Raw genomic sequence first — 16,768 nt, 5'->3', positions numbered from 1 at the left:
GTTAGCTATAAACAAAAATGAACTTAAATGATTTGACATATGATTTGAAAGGTAAAGGTACTTAATGTTCTCTGAAACATTTTTGTGAGAAAAAGATTATAATTAGTTTCCATTAACAGCATCTGAGTTGTGTGGTTTTATTTGGCTAGCACTCTATTACCATTTTTTAAAAAAATACCTTTTGCAGGATAGTAGTGTCTCAATAATACAAAAGACCTACCACTCTTTACTGATGTCTATGCTGTTCACATCTTTATAATATTTTTCTGGTCTCTATGAGCATATATTTATTAATTCTGTAATAGACTTCATGTGCAGCCTAAAAGAGAGGTAGGACTGAAAAGTCATAAAGTTTCAAGAAGGAACACATTTTTAAAATGACATAAGTGGAGAAACATTTATTACAAAATCCTATAAGGTATATACATATTCTACCCTTAAAAGACTGCAAAGAAGAGATAGGAAACCACATACACAGAAATCATGGTACTTCTACAAAGTAACTATTTATACAATATACAATGGGTCCAAAGGAGATTGCTCTCTGGACAAGAGACAGTATTTTCTGAATAACTGTTTTGTTTTCCTTGTAAAACTTTAGTAAACTATGTGTACAACCTTGTACTGGCTGCTATAAATCTCCCAGACAATGTGTGATCCATCTTCACCAAGTTTACAGGAATTAATTGCATGATTGAGCACTAATGCAATCTCTGATTTATGTTATCTGTATTTCCTTTATTCAGATTTCCCCACTTTTTGTTTTTTCTTTTCCCTTTAGGTAAGTTGCTCCAAACTCTTTCTAAAATAAGGCAGAGTAAAAATAAATATAATACATAAAACGAAAAGAGATTCACACAAAGCCTGAGCCAGTCCAGGGCAGTCATTACCTTAAGTGAGTAGTATGTATGTGTATGTGTGTGTGTTTTGGGTTAAAAAATGAAAGTTTTGAGAATCGTCTCTCAGATATGTAGAGATGGGGAAAACATTTCAGAAAGAAAAGTAAAGGCAAAATTGGTAAATACAAGATAACAGTTCAGTTTCTTAATATGAAGAGGCATTGTGGAAAACAGGGTTGAAAGGTAGAGATTTGTATTTTCTGATGTGAAAAAGTGTGCAATAAAGTTTCAGCATAAATGAATGACAAAAATAATTCTGCTTTAAAAAAAGTTTATCTAGCCAGGTATGGTGGCCCCAGATCTGCAATCCCAGCAGCTCGGGAGAGTGAGGCAGGAGGATTGCAAGTTCAAAGCCAGCCTCAGCAAATTAGCAAAGGCCCTAAGCAACTTAGGGGGACCCTGTCTTAAAAAAAAAAAAAAAGAAAAACAACAACCACTACCACTACACACACACACAAATACATCATACATACATGGTTTGGGGGAGAAAGAAAAACATTGGTTCAGTGACTTGTTTGGAAACTACTGCAAAATCTAGGTGAGATAGAAAGAGGGGATGAGAGAGGTTCTATGGGCAATAGTGTCAGTGCTCCGCATGCAATGGAAGCAATATAAAAACCAACAGGCCTTGAAAACTTGGGAAAACAGCAAATGATCAGTCTATGCTGGACCTAAATAATGAGCCTATGAATATGCTATCTTCGATGCTCTGAAATCAATATTACTTAAAAAATGAGTACACAGCCAAATGTTAAAGCACACAATATAGGTGCTTGATGCTAAATATTTCAAAAGAGTCCCAGTTCCTTCACATAATTCCTTTAGAGCAGACACTCTATTTTCCTCAGTTCATGGAACAGAAAGGAGCTGAGTTTAAATAGCTATCCTAAGGTCACACAGCCAATAATTCCAGAAGCTGATTTGGATTCTAAGTAGCATCACTCCAAAGCCTGAGAGCTTGACCCTCCTACAATATACTCCCCTCACCCAATCCCTATTACAAAATTACCAGGGCTGTAATAATGCAGTGGGCCGCTAGGAGGCAGTGAGCTCCTTAAATCTGATGACGTTCAACTGAGTAGTAGCAAGGATTTGGTAGACCGGTTGAAGTGTGGGCTCAGGCTTCAAACTCTCCAGGCCTGGAGAAAATCAAATTCTCTAACCCTTTCCACTCAACATAGTTTTCAGGCCATCATCTGTGGACTTGTTAAAAATGCACAAAATCAAGCCCTACCCTAGACATACAGAACCAGAATCTGCTTTATTAAAAGACACCCCTCCACCCCGCGCTCCAGGAGATTCATACGCAAAACTGTCTTAGAAGCTCTGGTCTGATACACACATAAAGAAACCGAGACCACCCACCAGAGGAACACGGACTGGGTGTTCCATTGAGTGGGCACAGGGCTTCTAAAGTTGGGTACCAGAGGACAGGCGCTGGAAGGGCACAAAGAAGCCTCACCCCGTCTAGGAGGAGGATGCGGCCAGCGCAGGAGCTGGTAGTGAAAAACTGTTCTCGCGCGTTCAGGAGCTGCACAAGCTCGATCACATCTTCGTCCACACTGCCCTTCCGGCTGAGATCTGCTTTACTCAAACACTGTGCCTTCCACTTCTTGAATTCTGCGCTGCGATCCATGCGTGAGGAATTTAGAGTCCTAGCTCTCCACTTCGGCATTCATCTCTCCTCTCCCTGGGGGCAGCCATATTGAAGCGAACGGTGGCCGGAGAGGGCCAAACTTCCTCGTCGCGCCGTTCCTCGGTAGATTCTCCGGCCCTCCCCTGCAAGTCAAGAGAAGTGCGCCGGCGAGGCGGAGCCTGTAAAAGTTGGAAACTGTCGACCCGCCCCCCGTTCTTCTGTGGATTCTGAGGGCGCCTGGGCAAGTGTTAATCCCCACTCTAAAGGCGGTAAGTGGTTTTTAAAAGTCCTCTTAATTGTTCAGCCTGAGAATCCCCGCGACTCTCGTCCAAACTGAACGGTGCTGATTTTGTCTGCACTTTTCTCCTGCCTCGTTCCCTGACAATCAGTGCCCCGGGAGCTCGACAGTGAAGCCGTCCTTCTCTAGAAGCCGCAAGTTTTCAGCTGAAAAATCAACTGGGGAGTCTTACCTTTTGGTCCTGGCCGTCTGCCCTGGTTTCCAATAGCATCTGCGTTTGGGATTGCTGCACCGCGGGTCGCTGCTGCCCGCCCCCAGCCTCCAGCTGGCCTGTCCCTCGGCGGGTGCTACCCTGGGGGAATTCTGCAGCTGCGCGCCTCAGTCGGCACAGGCCCTCTGCCACTGCGCGGTCACAGGAGATTGCTCCCCCTAAATTCCCGCAGCTGTAGGTTTCTTAGAGCTCTTAGGGAAGTATACCTGCGGGCAGGATTGCAGGCTTCCGTTTGGGAAGAAATATATAGTTTTATGTATAAATACATAGTTTTATGTAGCCCCCACCTAGAATAATCTTCAAAAGGAAAAAAAAATCCTGTTAATACTTGGCTGTATATTTACAGCTTCAAGAGGAGACTCATCTTAGTAACCCGGGAAGGTTCATTAATGATTGAACCATTCAAAAACTGAAGTCTGGAGTCCTTGTCCACAGCTAATGAGAGTGGCAGTGTGAGTGCCATTGCAGCCACTGTGATTGGTTATTGCATTAGAGACTTCAGTAGCAGATCTCATCTCACAGAGCTCTATCCCAACACTGGAGAGCAGCCTGCCCTATTCCATCCAAGACCTTGGAGAGGTTCTGAATTATTAACCGCCTCCCCACTTTACCTTGCCTTATCTAAACGGACCCAGAGATCTAGTGACAAGATCACACATCTGAGAAAAGAATTGCTGACAAACCCCCGCCACCACCAGCCCCCTCCATTTCTGGGATAAGAAAAGTAAGCGGTATATTTACATGAGTCATTCTTTTTTTTATTATTATTATTGGTTGTTCACAACATTACAAAGCTCTTGACATATCATATTTCATACATTAGATTCAAGTGGGTTATGAACTCCCAATTTTACCCCAAATGCAGATTGCAGAATCACGACGGTTACATGAGTCATTCTTGATCAACAGCAACACGTTTTGTAATAATTGGATCTTTTTCCAAGTTTTCACTTTTAATTTTTTTTGCCAGAATTCTTACTTAATTTTTACCTCTGCTTTTGTCTCATAATGTGCCTTTATTCTGCCTTTATGAATTCCTGTACTTTAACTTTCATTTGAACCATATGGAATCCAGCATAGCCTGAACACGACCAATGCTAGAAAGAGAATTTTAAGTTTTGTACATCCTAGATTTTTGAAGTATGATTGGCAACTAGTCAGAGGCAAAAATCAGAACCAAAAATTACACTGAATAGTCCAAATAATTTTTAAAAGTAGGCATTTGATAAATAAAAAGGTCTGTTTGAGGCACACTTTAATTAAAAAACAGAAGCAGTGGAAAGCCATGCCTGTCCACAAATGATTTGCTCTGAATATTATAAAACTTAGCGTATGCAGGACTTGTGTAATGGTTAATTTGAATTTTCAACTTGATTGGATTAAGAGATGCTGTGGATAAGAGGATTATGGGTATGCCAGTGAGGATGTGTTTAGGAATGCTTGGCATGTGGGATAGGCACCTAAAATGGAGACCATCTCTAAGCTTGAGCAGCACTGACCAATAGGATGATGGCTTGAATGGAATAAAAGTTGGAAGAGCAAGGAGGCAGCAGCAGATGCAAGCTCCATTCTTCTTGATCAGGTTCTTGATTGCTGCTATAATTAACTGAGGCTATCAGTCTCTAGCTTCTTCACTCTTCCAAAGCTGAGTCTCCAGAAGCCTTTGTTCTCTAACTAGGGTAGCACCATTGATCCCTCTTATTCTGGGGCTTTAGCCTCTTGGACTGTGCAGCTACTGGTTCTTCCAGCTCTCTAGACTGCAGACGGCTATCAGGGACTATACAGCTTCTGATCCTGTAAGCCAGCCTAATAAGTCCGCCTTTTATGATTATACTTCCTGTTGATTCTGTCCCTCTAGAGAACCCTGACTAACACAGCATGCCAGAAGAACTCTGCCTGGTTAGTTGCAGTTAATCTTCACAGGAACCCCATGCTCCGGAATATTATCTCTATTTTCCAGATAAGGGAATTATTAATTTTCCTAATAGAATCATGTCTATTATATTTCTACTGAATTTCCTGACTTACAGGCATTTGAGAAATTTCAAACTAAGTAGATACTTAATCATAAAATAAGTAATCCTACCTGAAGTTTAATTAAATTTTATATTTCTAACTCTGTCTCTCACACTGTCAACATTATGAAATTTATTTCTAGAAATTGAGGGTAATCTATGCCAAAATTTCTAAGGTTGAAGGTTAAAGGATTATATAATAAGGAAAAAAAATCTGTAAAGTATAAGACTTGGGTTCTAGCTTTGTTTCTGTGTGATCCTAACCAAGCTCCAGCAATGTTTTCTCATTCATAAAAATTATTTTTATGATTATTGATTTTATTTTTACTTCCACATAAAATGACACTTTTAACCACTGTTGTTTCTCTGTTGTGAAAATATTTTTATTTTTTTTAATTTTTTTTAATTTTAATTTTAATTTTTTTTTATTGGTTGTTCACAACATTACAAAGCTCTTGACATATCATATTTCATACATTAGATTGAAGTGGGTTATGAACTCCCAATTTTACCCCAAATGCAGATTGCAGAATCACGTGGGTTACACATCCACAATTTTACATAATGCCCAATTAGTAATTGTTGTATTCTGCTACCTTTCCTATCCCCTACTATCCCCCCTCCCCTCCCCTCCCCTCCTATCTTCTCTCACTACCCCATCTACTGTAATTCATTACTCTCCTTGTTTATTTTCCCATTCCCCTCACAACCTCTTATATGTTATTTTGTATAGCAATGAGGGTCTCCCTTCATTTCCATGCAATTTCCCTTTTCTCTCCCTTTCCCTCCCATCTCTTGTCTCTGTTTAATGTTAGTCTTTTCTTCCTGCTCTTCCTCCCTGCTCTGTTCATAGTTGCTCTCATTATATCAAAGAAGACATTTGGTATTTGTTTTTTAGGGATTGACTAGCTTCACTAAGCATAATCTGCTCTAGTGCCATCCATTTCCCTGCAAATTCTATGATTTTGTCATTTTTATTGCTGCATAGTACTCCATTGTGTATAGATGCCACATTTTTTTTATCCATTCATCTATTGAAGGGCATCTGGGTTGGTTCCACTGTCTAGCTATTGTGAATTGTGCTGCTATGAACATAGATATGGCAGCATCCCTGGAGCATGCTCTTTTAAAGTCTTCAGGGAATAGTCCGAGAAGGGCAATAGCAGGGTCAAATGGTGGTTCCATTCCCAGCTTTCCCAGGAATCTCCAAACTGCTTTCCAAATTGGCTGCACCAATTTGCATTCCCACCAACAATGTACAAGAGTACCCTTTTCTCCAAATCCTCGCCAGCACTTGTTGTTGTTTGACTTCATAGTGGCTGCCAATCTTACTGGAGTGAGATGGTATCTTAGGGTGGTTTTGATTTGCATTTCTCTGACTGCTAGAGATGGTGAGCATTTTTTCATGTACTTGTTGATTGATTGTATATCCTCCTCTGAGAAGTGTCTGTTCAGGTCCTTGACCCATTTGTTGATTGGGTTATTTGTTATCTTATTGTCTAATTTTTTGAGTTCTTTGTATACTCTGGATATTAGGGCTCTATCTGAAGTGTGAGGAGTAAAAATTTGTTCCCAGGATGTAGGCTCCCTATTTACCTCTCTTATTGTTTCTCTTGCTGAGAAAAAACTTTTTAGTTTAAGTAAGTCCCATTTGTTGATTCTTGTTATTAACTCTTGTGCTATGGGTGTCCTATTAAGAAATTTGGAGCCCGACCCCCACAATATGTAGATCGGAGCCAACTTTTTCTTCTATCAGACGCAGAGTCTCTGATTTGATATCAAGCTCCTTGATCCATTTACAGTTAACTTTTGTGCATGGTGAGAGGAAGGGATTCAGTTTCATTTTGTTGCATATGAATTTCCAGTTTTCCCAACACCATTTGTTGAAGATGCTATCCTTCCTCCATTGCATGCTTTTAGCCCCTTTATCAAATATAAGATAGTTGTAACTTTGTGGATTAGTCTCTGTGTCCTCTATTCTATACCATTGGTCCACCCGCCTGTTTTGGTACCAGTACCATGCTGTTTTTGTCACTATTGCTCTGTAATATAGTTTGAAATCTGGTATCGCTATACTGCCTGATTCACACTTCCTGCTTAGAATTGCTTTTGCTATTCTGGGTCTTTTATTTTTCCATATGAATTTCATGATTGCTTTATCTATTTCTACAAGAAATGCCGTTGGGATTTTGATTGGCATTGCATTAAACCTATAGAGAACTTTTGGTAATATTGCCATTTTGATAATGTTAGTTCTGCCTATCCATGAACAGGGTATATTTTTCCATCTTCTAAGATCGTCTTCTACTTCTCTCTTTAGGGTTCTGTAGTTTTCATTGTATAAATCTTTCACCTCTTTTGTTAGGTTGATTCCCAAGTATTTTATTTTTTTGGAGGATATTGTGAATGGAGTGTTTTTCCTCATTTCCGTTTCAGAAGTTTTGTCGCTGATATACAGAAATGCCTTTGATTTATGCGTGTTGATTTTATATCCTGCCACTTTGCTGAATTCATTTATTAGTTCTAGTAGTTTCTTTGTGGACCCTTTTGGGTCTTGTAAGTATAGAATCATGTCATCTGCAAATAGTGATAATTTAAGTTCTTCTTTTCCAATTTTTATGCCTTTAATTTCTTTCGTCTGTCTAATTGCTCTGGCCAGTGTTTCGAGAACTATATTGAATAGAAGTGGTGATAGAGGGCATCCCTGTCTTGTTCCAGATTTTAGAGGGAATGCCTTCAACTTTTGTCCATTCAGAATGATGCTAGCCTGAGGCTTAGCATAGATAGCTTTTACAATGTCAAGGTACGTTCCTGTTATCCCTAGTTTTTCAAGTGTTTTGAACATAAAGGGATGCTGTACTTTGTCGAATGCTTTCTCTGCGTCTATTGAGATGACCATATGGTTCTTATCTTTAAGTCTATTGATGTGGTGAATAACATTTATTGATTTCCGTATATTGAACCATCCTTGCATCCCAGGGATGAATCCTACTTGATCATGGTGCACAATTTTTTTGATGTGTTTTTGTATTCGATTAGCCAGAATTTTATTGAGAATTTTTGCATCTAGGTTCATTAGTGATATTGGTCTGTAGTTTTCTTTCTTTGAGGTGTCTTTGTCTGGTTTCGGAATCAGGGTGATGTTGGCCTCATAGAATGAATTTGGAAGAGCTCCCTCTTTTTCTATTTCCTGAAATAACTTGAAAAGTATTGGTATTAATTCTTCTTTAAAGGTTTTGTAAAACTCCGCTGTATACCCATCCGGTCCTGGGCTTTTCTTGGTTGGTAGTCTTTTGATGGCTTCTTCAATTTCATCCATTGATATTGGTCTGTTCAAATTGTGTGTATCCTCCTGACTCAGTCTGGGCAAATCATATGACTTAAGAAATTTATCGATGTCTTCACTATCTTCTATTTTATTGGAATATAGGTTTTCAAAATAATTTCTAATTGTCTTCTGTATTTTTGTAGCATCTGTTGTGATATTGCCTTTTTCATCCCGTATGTTAGTAATTTGAGTTCTCTCTCTTCTTCTCTTCGTTAGCATGGCTAAAGGTCTGTCGATCTTATTTATTTTTTCGAAGAACCAACTTTTAGTTTTGTTAATTTTTTCAATAGTTTCTTTTGTTTCAATTTCATTGATTTCCTCTCTGATTTTAATTATTTCTTGCCTTCTGCTACATTTGCTGTTGTTTTGCTCTTCCTTTTCTAGGGCTTTGAGATGAAGTGTGAGCTCATTTATTTGTTGTTTTTTTCTTTTTTTGAGGAATGACTACCAGGCGATGAATTTTCCTCTTAAAACTGCTTTCATTGTGTCCCATAGATTCTGATATGTTGTGTCTGTATTTTCATTTATCTCTAAGAATTTTTTGATTTCCTCCTTTATGTCTTCTGTAACCCATTGATCATTCAGTAACATATTGTTCATTTTCCATGTGATGTAGGATTTTTCCTTCCTTCTTTTATCATTGATTTCCAATTTCATTCCATTATGATCAGATAAAATGCATGGTATTATCTCCACCCCTTTATATTTACTGAGGGTTGCCCTATGGCATAATATATGGTCTATTTTTGAGAAGGATCTATGTGCTGCTGAGAAAAAAGTATATCCATTTAATGATGGTTGATATATTCTATATATGTCAGTTAAGTCTAGGTTATTGATTGTGGTATTGAGTTCTATAGTTTCTTTATTCAACTTTTGTTTGGAGGATCTGTCCAATGGTGAGAGAGGTGTGTTGAAGTCACCCATAATTATTGTGTTGTGGTCTATTTGATTCTTGGACTTGAGGAGAATTTGTTTTATGAATGTCGCAGCGCCATTATTTGGTGCATAAATATTGATAATTGTTATGTCTTGTTGGTGAATGGTTTCTTTTAACAGTATATAATGTCCTTCTTTATCCCTTTTGATTAACTTAGTCTTGAAGTCGATTTTATTCGATATGAGGATGGCCACCCCTGCTTGCTTACGAGGACCGTGTGCGTGGTATATTTTTTCCCATCCTTTCACCTTCAGCCTGTGTATGTCTTTTCCAATCAGATGTGTCTCCTGGAGACAGCATGTTGTTGGATTTGTTTTTTTAATCCATGATACCAGCGTATGTCGCTTTATTAGAGTTTAAGCCATTAACATTCAGAGTTACTATTGATATATGGTTTGTACTTCCATCCATGTTTGATTATTTATCCTTTTTTAAAAAAATTTAGTTTGTTTCTCCATGATTATCTTTCCCCTCGCCCTCTGTCTTTACCGAGGCACTTCCCTCTGATGGTTTTGGTTATTGTTTTTCATTTCTTCCTCATGTAGTGTTTTGCTCAAAATGCTTTGCAATGCTGGTTTTCTGGCTGCAAATTCTTTTAACTTTTGTTTATCATGAAAGATTTTTATTTCGTTGTCATACCTGAAGCTTAATTTTGCTGGATACAGAATTCTTGGTTGGCATCCATTGTCTTTCAGTGTTTGAAATACATTGTTCCATGACCTTCTTGCTTTCAGTGTCTGTGATTCAAAATCCGTTGTTAACCTTATTGGTTTACCCCTGAATGTAATCTGTCTCCTTTCTCTTGTCATAGCTTTTAATATTTTCTCTTTGTTCTGTATATTGGATATCTTCATAATGATGTGTCTTGGCGTTGGTCTACTGTGATTTTGTGTGCTCGGTGTCCTGTATGCATCTTCAATTTGTATATCTGTTTCCTTTTTTATTTCTGGAAAGTTTTCTGTAATTATTTCATTCAGCAGGTTACTCATTCCCTTGGTTTGAATCTCTGTACCTTCTTCTATCCCAATGACTCGTAAGTTTGGTTTTTTTATGTTATCCCATAACTCTTGGATGTTTTTCTCGTGATTTTTTACCAGCCTTTCTGAGTTGGCTAGACTCTTTTCAAGATGATATATTTTGTCTTCATTATCTGACGTTCTGGCTTCTACTTGCTCCACTCTGTTAGTGATACTCTCAGTTGAGTTTTTAATTTGGTTTATCGTTTCCTTCATTTCTAGAATTATTGTTTGATTATTTTTTATAATCTCTATCTCCTGATAAAGATGCTTAACTTCTTCTTTTATCTGTTTATGTAATTCATTCTCAATGTGTTCTTTTGCTGCTTGAATTTGCTGTCTCATATCCTCTTTAAGGTTCCATTCCATCTGTCTAAGGTGTTCCTTGAGTTCTTTATATGACCATTTTTCTGATGACTGTAGGTCCTCCTGAATATTTAGGCTGTCCTGAATTGTTTGTACTCCTTTTCTTCCTTGCTTTTTGAAGCTGCTCCTGTTACTTCTTGTTCTGTTTGACTGCTGAGTTACTATTTACTCCTTTAAATTTATTTGATGCTTGGGAGGAAAGGTATTAGAAGGGAAGGGAAGAAGTCACTGTAGCCACAGGTTTCAATGAAGTTATTTCCTCCGCCGCAGTCTGGTGACGTCAGTTCTCTGCCATGGTGGTATCTCTTGCAAATGGCGACAGTTCCTTTCCCTTTGCCGGGTGACCAATGCAACGGGTGGGTCCTTACTGTCTCTCCCAAGCCCCATTTCAAACCTGTGGCCACTACCTATGAAGGCTCGGTTGGCATTTACCTCCGTAGGATCAGAAGGGCTGACCGGTTGTTTCAGCTGGATGGATTAGTGCTGAGTCACAGCTGTTTGTCTGCGGGAAGCAGGCAAACGGAGCTTGAATTCAGCCGATCCCGGTTCAGTGTGTGTTCTGAGAGGCCCAAACTGCTCACCCCAGATCCACGTCAGTTCAGCATTGCCTAGTGATCCATTTTTTGGCTTTCAGGGTTCTCATCGTTCTCTCTGTGATTTGTTTTCAGATTCTGCATAGCACAGACACCTGGGCTCCAGATTCAGGACTGAAAGCCTACAAAAAAATTGAAAAAAAATGTGAAAATATTTTTATAGAGTTGAAAGACTCATACTTTTTTTAAAAAGGTCAGATATTGTGGGAGTTTCAGAATTACCATAATTTGCTATCAATATGTCATATTATTTTATTTTTATTATAATTTCTATTGACATAGTACCTGTATTATGAAGCAGATGAGGAGCCTATAGTTGATTTAAAAGGCAGATACCAGATTGGAGCCTGACCAATCAGAATGGCCAAGGCTCTGGGGAAATAAGATCAAGAGAAGCAGATCAGAAGAGAGTGCTGTCAAGGTCGTGCCCCATCTCTGTATAAGCTCCTATGGAGGATGTGGTGGTACTGGGAACAGCAGGTGGGTCTTCTAAATCCAGTATTAAGGATGAGTCTTCTGTCCTTTGTTCCTCCCTATTTAGCGGTTTCCAGAACATAGGGGAAACAATGTATGTTAGATATAAGGTACATATCCTATTTTAGAGCAATTTTAATTATTACTACAGTTTTTTTTAGGCTAATGATCTCTGCTGATGAAAAAATGTGAGCACTTGAAAGAAACAAATAGTAAATAGGTCCATACTGAAAATGGAAAGTTATGCATCTTACATGGGGTATATGAGAGAGAGTGAGTACAGAGTGCACAGGATCTGTAGGAGTAGGGCATTTTCTGTGTGTCCTTTGTATTTTCTGGGTTTAGTATAATACCTCACGTATATTTAATGTTCAAAAACTACTTGTCAAATAAATAAGAACCACTTATTGGTATTAAAATTTTGTTTAAATGATTATCTAGACTGGATTCTTTGGGGATAAGACCTTGTTTTCCTAACCAGGTTCTGTAAATATTGTTATATTGAAGATGGTTATAGAAAATAGAATGAAGTATATTTTTATGAATCAGAAATCAGAAAGAACTAATGCTATGTGCCATATCTACTGTGTAGTAAATCTGAGTGGAAACCCAGTTTTTAAATGAGGACACAAGCTCACAATGTTAACTGCCTTGCCCAAGCTATGAGGCTAGAAAATGATAGAGCTGGGATTCCAACCTAGGGCTATTGGACTCCAAACACACACACCTCCCATGGTACCATGTTGAAAACAACATTAGCAAACAAACAAACAAAAAAAAGGATGGGCAAAAGCTGTGTTCTTTTTTTCACCATTCTACCATGGGAAACTCTGATCTGGGTGATCTTTTTCTGTTTTATTTTGTACTCTTTTGTGTCTGTGAGGTACTGGGGATTGAACCCAGGAATATTCTATTGCTAAGCAACATACTTTTATTTATTTTGACTTTTTTATTCAGAGTCTTGCTAAGTTGCTTAGGGCTACACTAAATTGCTAAGGCCACCCTCAAGCCTGCAATCCTCCTGCCTCAGCCTCCTTCTTGAGTTGCTGGAATTATAGGTGTGTCTACTATGCCAAGCTCTGCTTTCACTGTCTTGTCTATGAAAAGTCCTAGCTTGAGTGAAAACCTGAAAAGAACTGTAGTGAGATTGCTAGGTATGACTGTTTGCCTTTTCTGGGTCCTTTGGAGTGATCCATCTACCTGCAAAACCGTGTAGCTGCTGTGCTGTCTGTGCAGCTCTGTTTATACCCTCTGTCTGCATCTCCCCCTTTGGAAAATTTCATATTTTCCTTTGGAAATTTCACGTTTGCCTTTGTGCTCGGTGCTGTTATATAACAGATCATTTGAACTAAGGATTTTTAAATGGTAAATTTCTTATTAATTATATCAATAACTTTCCATTAATAATACTACCAAAATGCTTTTGGCCCTCTTTCCCTGACTCCAAGCACACATGGAATGACACTTTGTAACCAATAAAGGCCCTGGGCTGAGTAGTCCTGTGCTGAGCTCTGATAAAAGTCTGAATTCTTTGATCACAGGTCCTACTTTTTGCAGCTCTTTCAGATTGTACTGTTTGTGTTTAAGGTGTATGATTTTTGCAGAAGTTAGCAAAGATGTTCTAAGCAGTAGCATAATCTAACAATATTTAATTTGCTTTACTTCAAGAAATTATACTAACTCACAACTAAGTTTATGGAACTATAGTCAACACCTTTTCATTACATCTCTACAGGTACAGAGAATTTTCCAAAGTTACATGATTTTATATCCTCATGCTCTTTGCCTCAGAGTTTATTTTAACTCTCAATTTTCATTTTATTCTAATATTAACAGTGGTAAGACATGAAGGTTAGCTAAGCCCTTGTAATTTACAAAAGATTGTAAAAATTGCCTAGTATTTTTTTAGTTTTTAATGTTTTCCCCCTTTTGTTAAAATGATCTACATAAAGCCAAGTGCTTTACTTTGATACATCTCAAAACTTAATGCTGAATGAAAAAGCAAATTGCATAATTAAGTACAAAACAACCTAAAGTTTACAAAACAACCTAAAGCTTATAAAACAGTAGCACAGATTGCTTACTACTGCACATGGATGTGTTAGTGGTAGAATGTACTTGGGAATGATTAGTACTGGATTCACTAATGAAAGGTTCAGAAATGGTTTTAGGGATGGGCATGACAAGCTTCGTGTTTTTAAAGATTTAGATTTTTTAAATGTTGAGGTTTGTTAAAGTTAGGTATGAAAGTGTTTAATTATATTCTCCATATTTCTCTATGCTTGACATATTTCATAATCTTATCAAAATGAAGTCTATTTATCTAATAAATCTTATATTATCTCCTAAAATTTTCAAGATGTTGCAACCCAAGCTTACACAAAAGAAAGCATAAGATATGGTATCATGTTGTCTATCCAGATGTTTCTGTTTGCATGTTTGATTACCTTGTTGAAAGCACTGAATCCCCACAGGAAGGCTTTGTAGCTGAAGGATTTGTGAGATGAAAGATTCTTAAACATGAAATGAGATCAGTGGTAAGCTCGTGACTTAAATTGTTGTTTGAAAAATTGTTTGATCTGCCCCCTCCAGGGTGGAGGTGGGGGAAGCCTAGTGATAGCCTAAATACAATATGACAATATTTTAATTTTTTTTTTTTAGTATCTAGGTCACCATGGCAACTGGACAGAAGTTGATGAGAGCTATTAGAGTTTTTGAATTTGGTGGACCAGAAGTACTGAAGCTGCAGTCCGATGTTGTAGTACCGGTTCCAAAAGAGCATCAGGTGGAAATAATACCCTCATTCAGGCAATGATTACACAGAATGTGAAACCCTAGCACATCAAGTTAGTGTTCAAAAGCAGCAGACTAACAATGATTTATAAAGACATTGAATTTGGACAAAGTTTACACTGGTTATATGCATAAACTCTGACAAAATTAACATAGAGCTAAAAATTAGTGAAGTAAACATATGAAAAGGAATAGCCTCTGGTTTTAAGAAAATTTTTGAAGTTGAGAATCAACTCACATAGTGTAATAATTAGATTTTTCTGAATGGAGTCAAAAGTAGTTTTGATACCTTTTTTTAAATCAAAAACTTCCTTGGTTTTTATTTTGCACATGATGGGGAAAAAATTCCTTCTGCATTCATACTTTTTCACTTATGAATTAAGAGAGTTTAATTGTAAAGCTTAGTCATCTCAAATGACTTTAACAACACATGATTTTTGATTCAAAATCATGTGTTTTTATTATTGTACCTTCCATAGCTCCCTAGTCTAATTTCCTTAGCAAGCCTTAGAGGGTTTTCACAATTTGGCTTTAACCTACCTTTATAAATTTATTTCTTATCACTCCCTCAATAGACAGTGCTATAACAACATCAAACTATTCATTTCCCCAAGAAGCCCTTTCATTCCTTCTGTCTTTGCATGTACTATTCCTTTTGCCTAAAATGATCATTTTCCTCCCATTCCTATAGAATCTCTACTCATCTTTTAAGACCCAATTCAAACACTGCTTCCTTCTTTAGGTTTTCCTTATTCCTATCGCAGAGTTCATCACTTTGTATGAAAGAAAACTTGGTTTCTGTACTAGAAGTAACCTCAAAATCTTAATGTTTCAAAAATAGACAATTATTCCCCACATTTTAAAATGTTGGTGGGTAGTCCTCCAGCAGTGACTTAGGAGGACACAGGCGTCTGTGCTCATCGGGCTCCACCACCTTCAGCACCTGAGTTCTGAGGTTCCCAGGAAAGGATATAGAAGCACAGTGTGGATTGCCTAGTAAAGTTTTGATGGGCCAGGCCTGTAAAGGGTTTTCATCACTTCTGCTCACTGGCTGGCACTCAGGCCCTTCACTCCTCTTAACTGATAAGGAGGCCAGGAAATAATGTTTCCCATGTGCTTAGGAAGAGGAGGAAGTAGATTTGGTAAAATATAGGATCTCTGCCACACATATCCTTAAATATTTCTTCTAGTGTTTTCCCCAAATCTTTTTAATATAGCCCATAAACCACTTTGTTTTATTTTGTATTTACATATTGGTTCACAGAATTAGAATGTGAGCTGCTTGAGGGAAGGAATTAGTTTGTTTTGTTTTGTCCATTTATATAGCTCCCATAATCCATTTGGTTATAGCGTAACCCTAGATTAATGCCTAAATGCTCTGTGTAACTAAAATGCATTGTCATTTCAGGTTCTAATCAAAGTCCACGCTTGTGGTGTAAACCCAGTGGAGACATATATCCGCTCTGGTACTCATTTAATTAAGCCGACCTTACCCTACACACCTGGCACTGATGTGGCTGGGGTAATAGAGGCCACGGGAGATGAAGTATCTGCTTTCAAGGTATCACATTTTAAATTATTTCCATTTTGACTTACTTTAAAAAAAAAAACATTTTAGCATATCTTTAAAACATATCTGCATTTAAGACTTTCAAAGGCCCCATTACCCAATTTCTGCCACTTGGGGGACTCCTCTAGTCAAAAAAGAAATGATGTCTTATCCAGAGGGTTTGTTTGTTTGCATCAGTCGCAGCAAATGCTGGATGATTTCTATATCTAACAACTCCACAGAAGGAACTGTGATCTTTTTAGTTTAATAAAAATATGTAAGTAAAGAACACAAATAAGGAAATGATACTGTTTCCAAACTCTTGGTATTACATAAGCCAGTTTTATAAATTTAGTTTTACAAAATAAAGGGAAATTGAATTCTTTTGAAGGATTAGAAAACTTGAAAACATGCAAGGTCATTGTACAGTTTCAGAGCTGAGTCAGAGCAAGGTCAATGGAAATGTTTTGGTCAGGGCTTTTGTTATTTATATGCTAAAAGACATATAAAGCAGATAGTATATTCATAGCATACTCATGTTCTAGCATCTTTTCTGATAATTTTTTGACCTACTCAACTTTGGCAGCACATTTACCAAAATTAGGCTGGGATGGAGAAGATTAACGTGCCCCTGTACAGGAAGAAGGGTA

At 37.8% G+C, this 16,768-nt stretch overlaps 2 protein-coding genes across 8 annotated transcripts in view; one reads left to right on the top strand and one right to left on the bottom strand.

The window, feature by feature from the left end:
* The window catches only part of Tyw3 (tRNA-yW synthesizing protein 3 homolog), a 17,416-nt gene extending 14,842 nt beyond the window's left edge, over positions 1-2,574 (bottom strand). For all 4 annotated transcript variants that reach the window (XM_021730097.3, XM_021730098.3, XM_078026498.1 and 1 more), the window contains exon 1: positions 2,362-2,574. In XM_021730097.3, the coding sequence (XP_021585772.1) occupies positions 2,362-2,574 (213 nt within the window). The remainder of the gene's footprint in view (positions 1-2,361) is intronic.
* Positions 2,575-2,656: 82 nt separating this feature from the next.
* Cryz (crystallin zeta) overlaps positions 2,657-16,768 on the top strand; it is a 31,299-nt gene continuing 17,187 nt past the window's right edge. The window contains exons 1-4 of one of the 4 annotated variants that reach the window (XM_040288872.2): positions 2,668-2,804; positions 11,378-11,495; positions 14,438-14,561; positions 15,978-16,130. In XM_040288872.2, the coding sequence (XP_040144806.1) occupies positions 14,451-14,561; positions 15,978-16,130 (264 nt within the window). In that variant the 5' untranslated portion in view covers positions 2,668-2,804; positions 11,378-11,495; positions 14,438-14,450. Of the gene's footprint in view, positions 2,805-11,377; positions 11,496-11,568; positions 11,783-14,250; positions 14,314-14,437; positions 14,562-15,977; positions 16,131-16,768 lie in introns of those variants that run through there. The other 3 variants (XM_078026497.1, XM_005330679.5, XM_013360944.4) reach the window with 3 other exon arrangements.

The sequence above is a fragment of the Ictidomys tridecemlineatus genome, chromosome 11 (genome assembly GCF_052094955.1).
Source record: "Ictidomys tridecemlineatus isolate mIctTri1 chromosome 11, mIctTri1.hap1, whole genome shotgun sequence".
Classification (NCBI taxonomy): Eukaryota; Metazoa; Chordata; class Mammalia; order Rodentia; family Sciuridae; genus Ictidomys; species Ictidomys tridecemlineatus.
The sequence above is the reverse complement of the archived record's forward strand: the minus strand, read 5'-3'. Positions and strand labels throughout refer to the sequence as shown.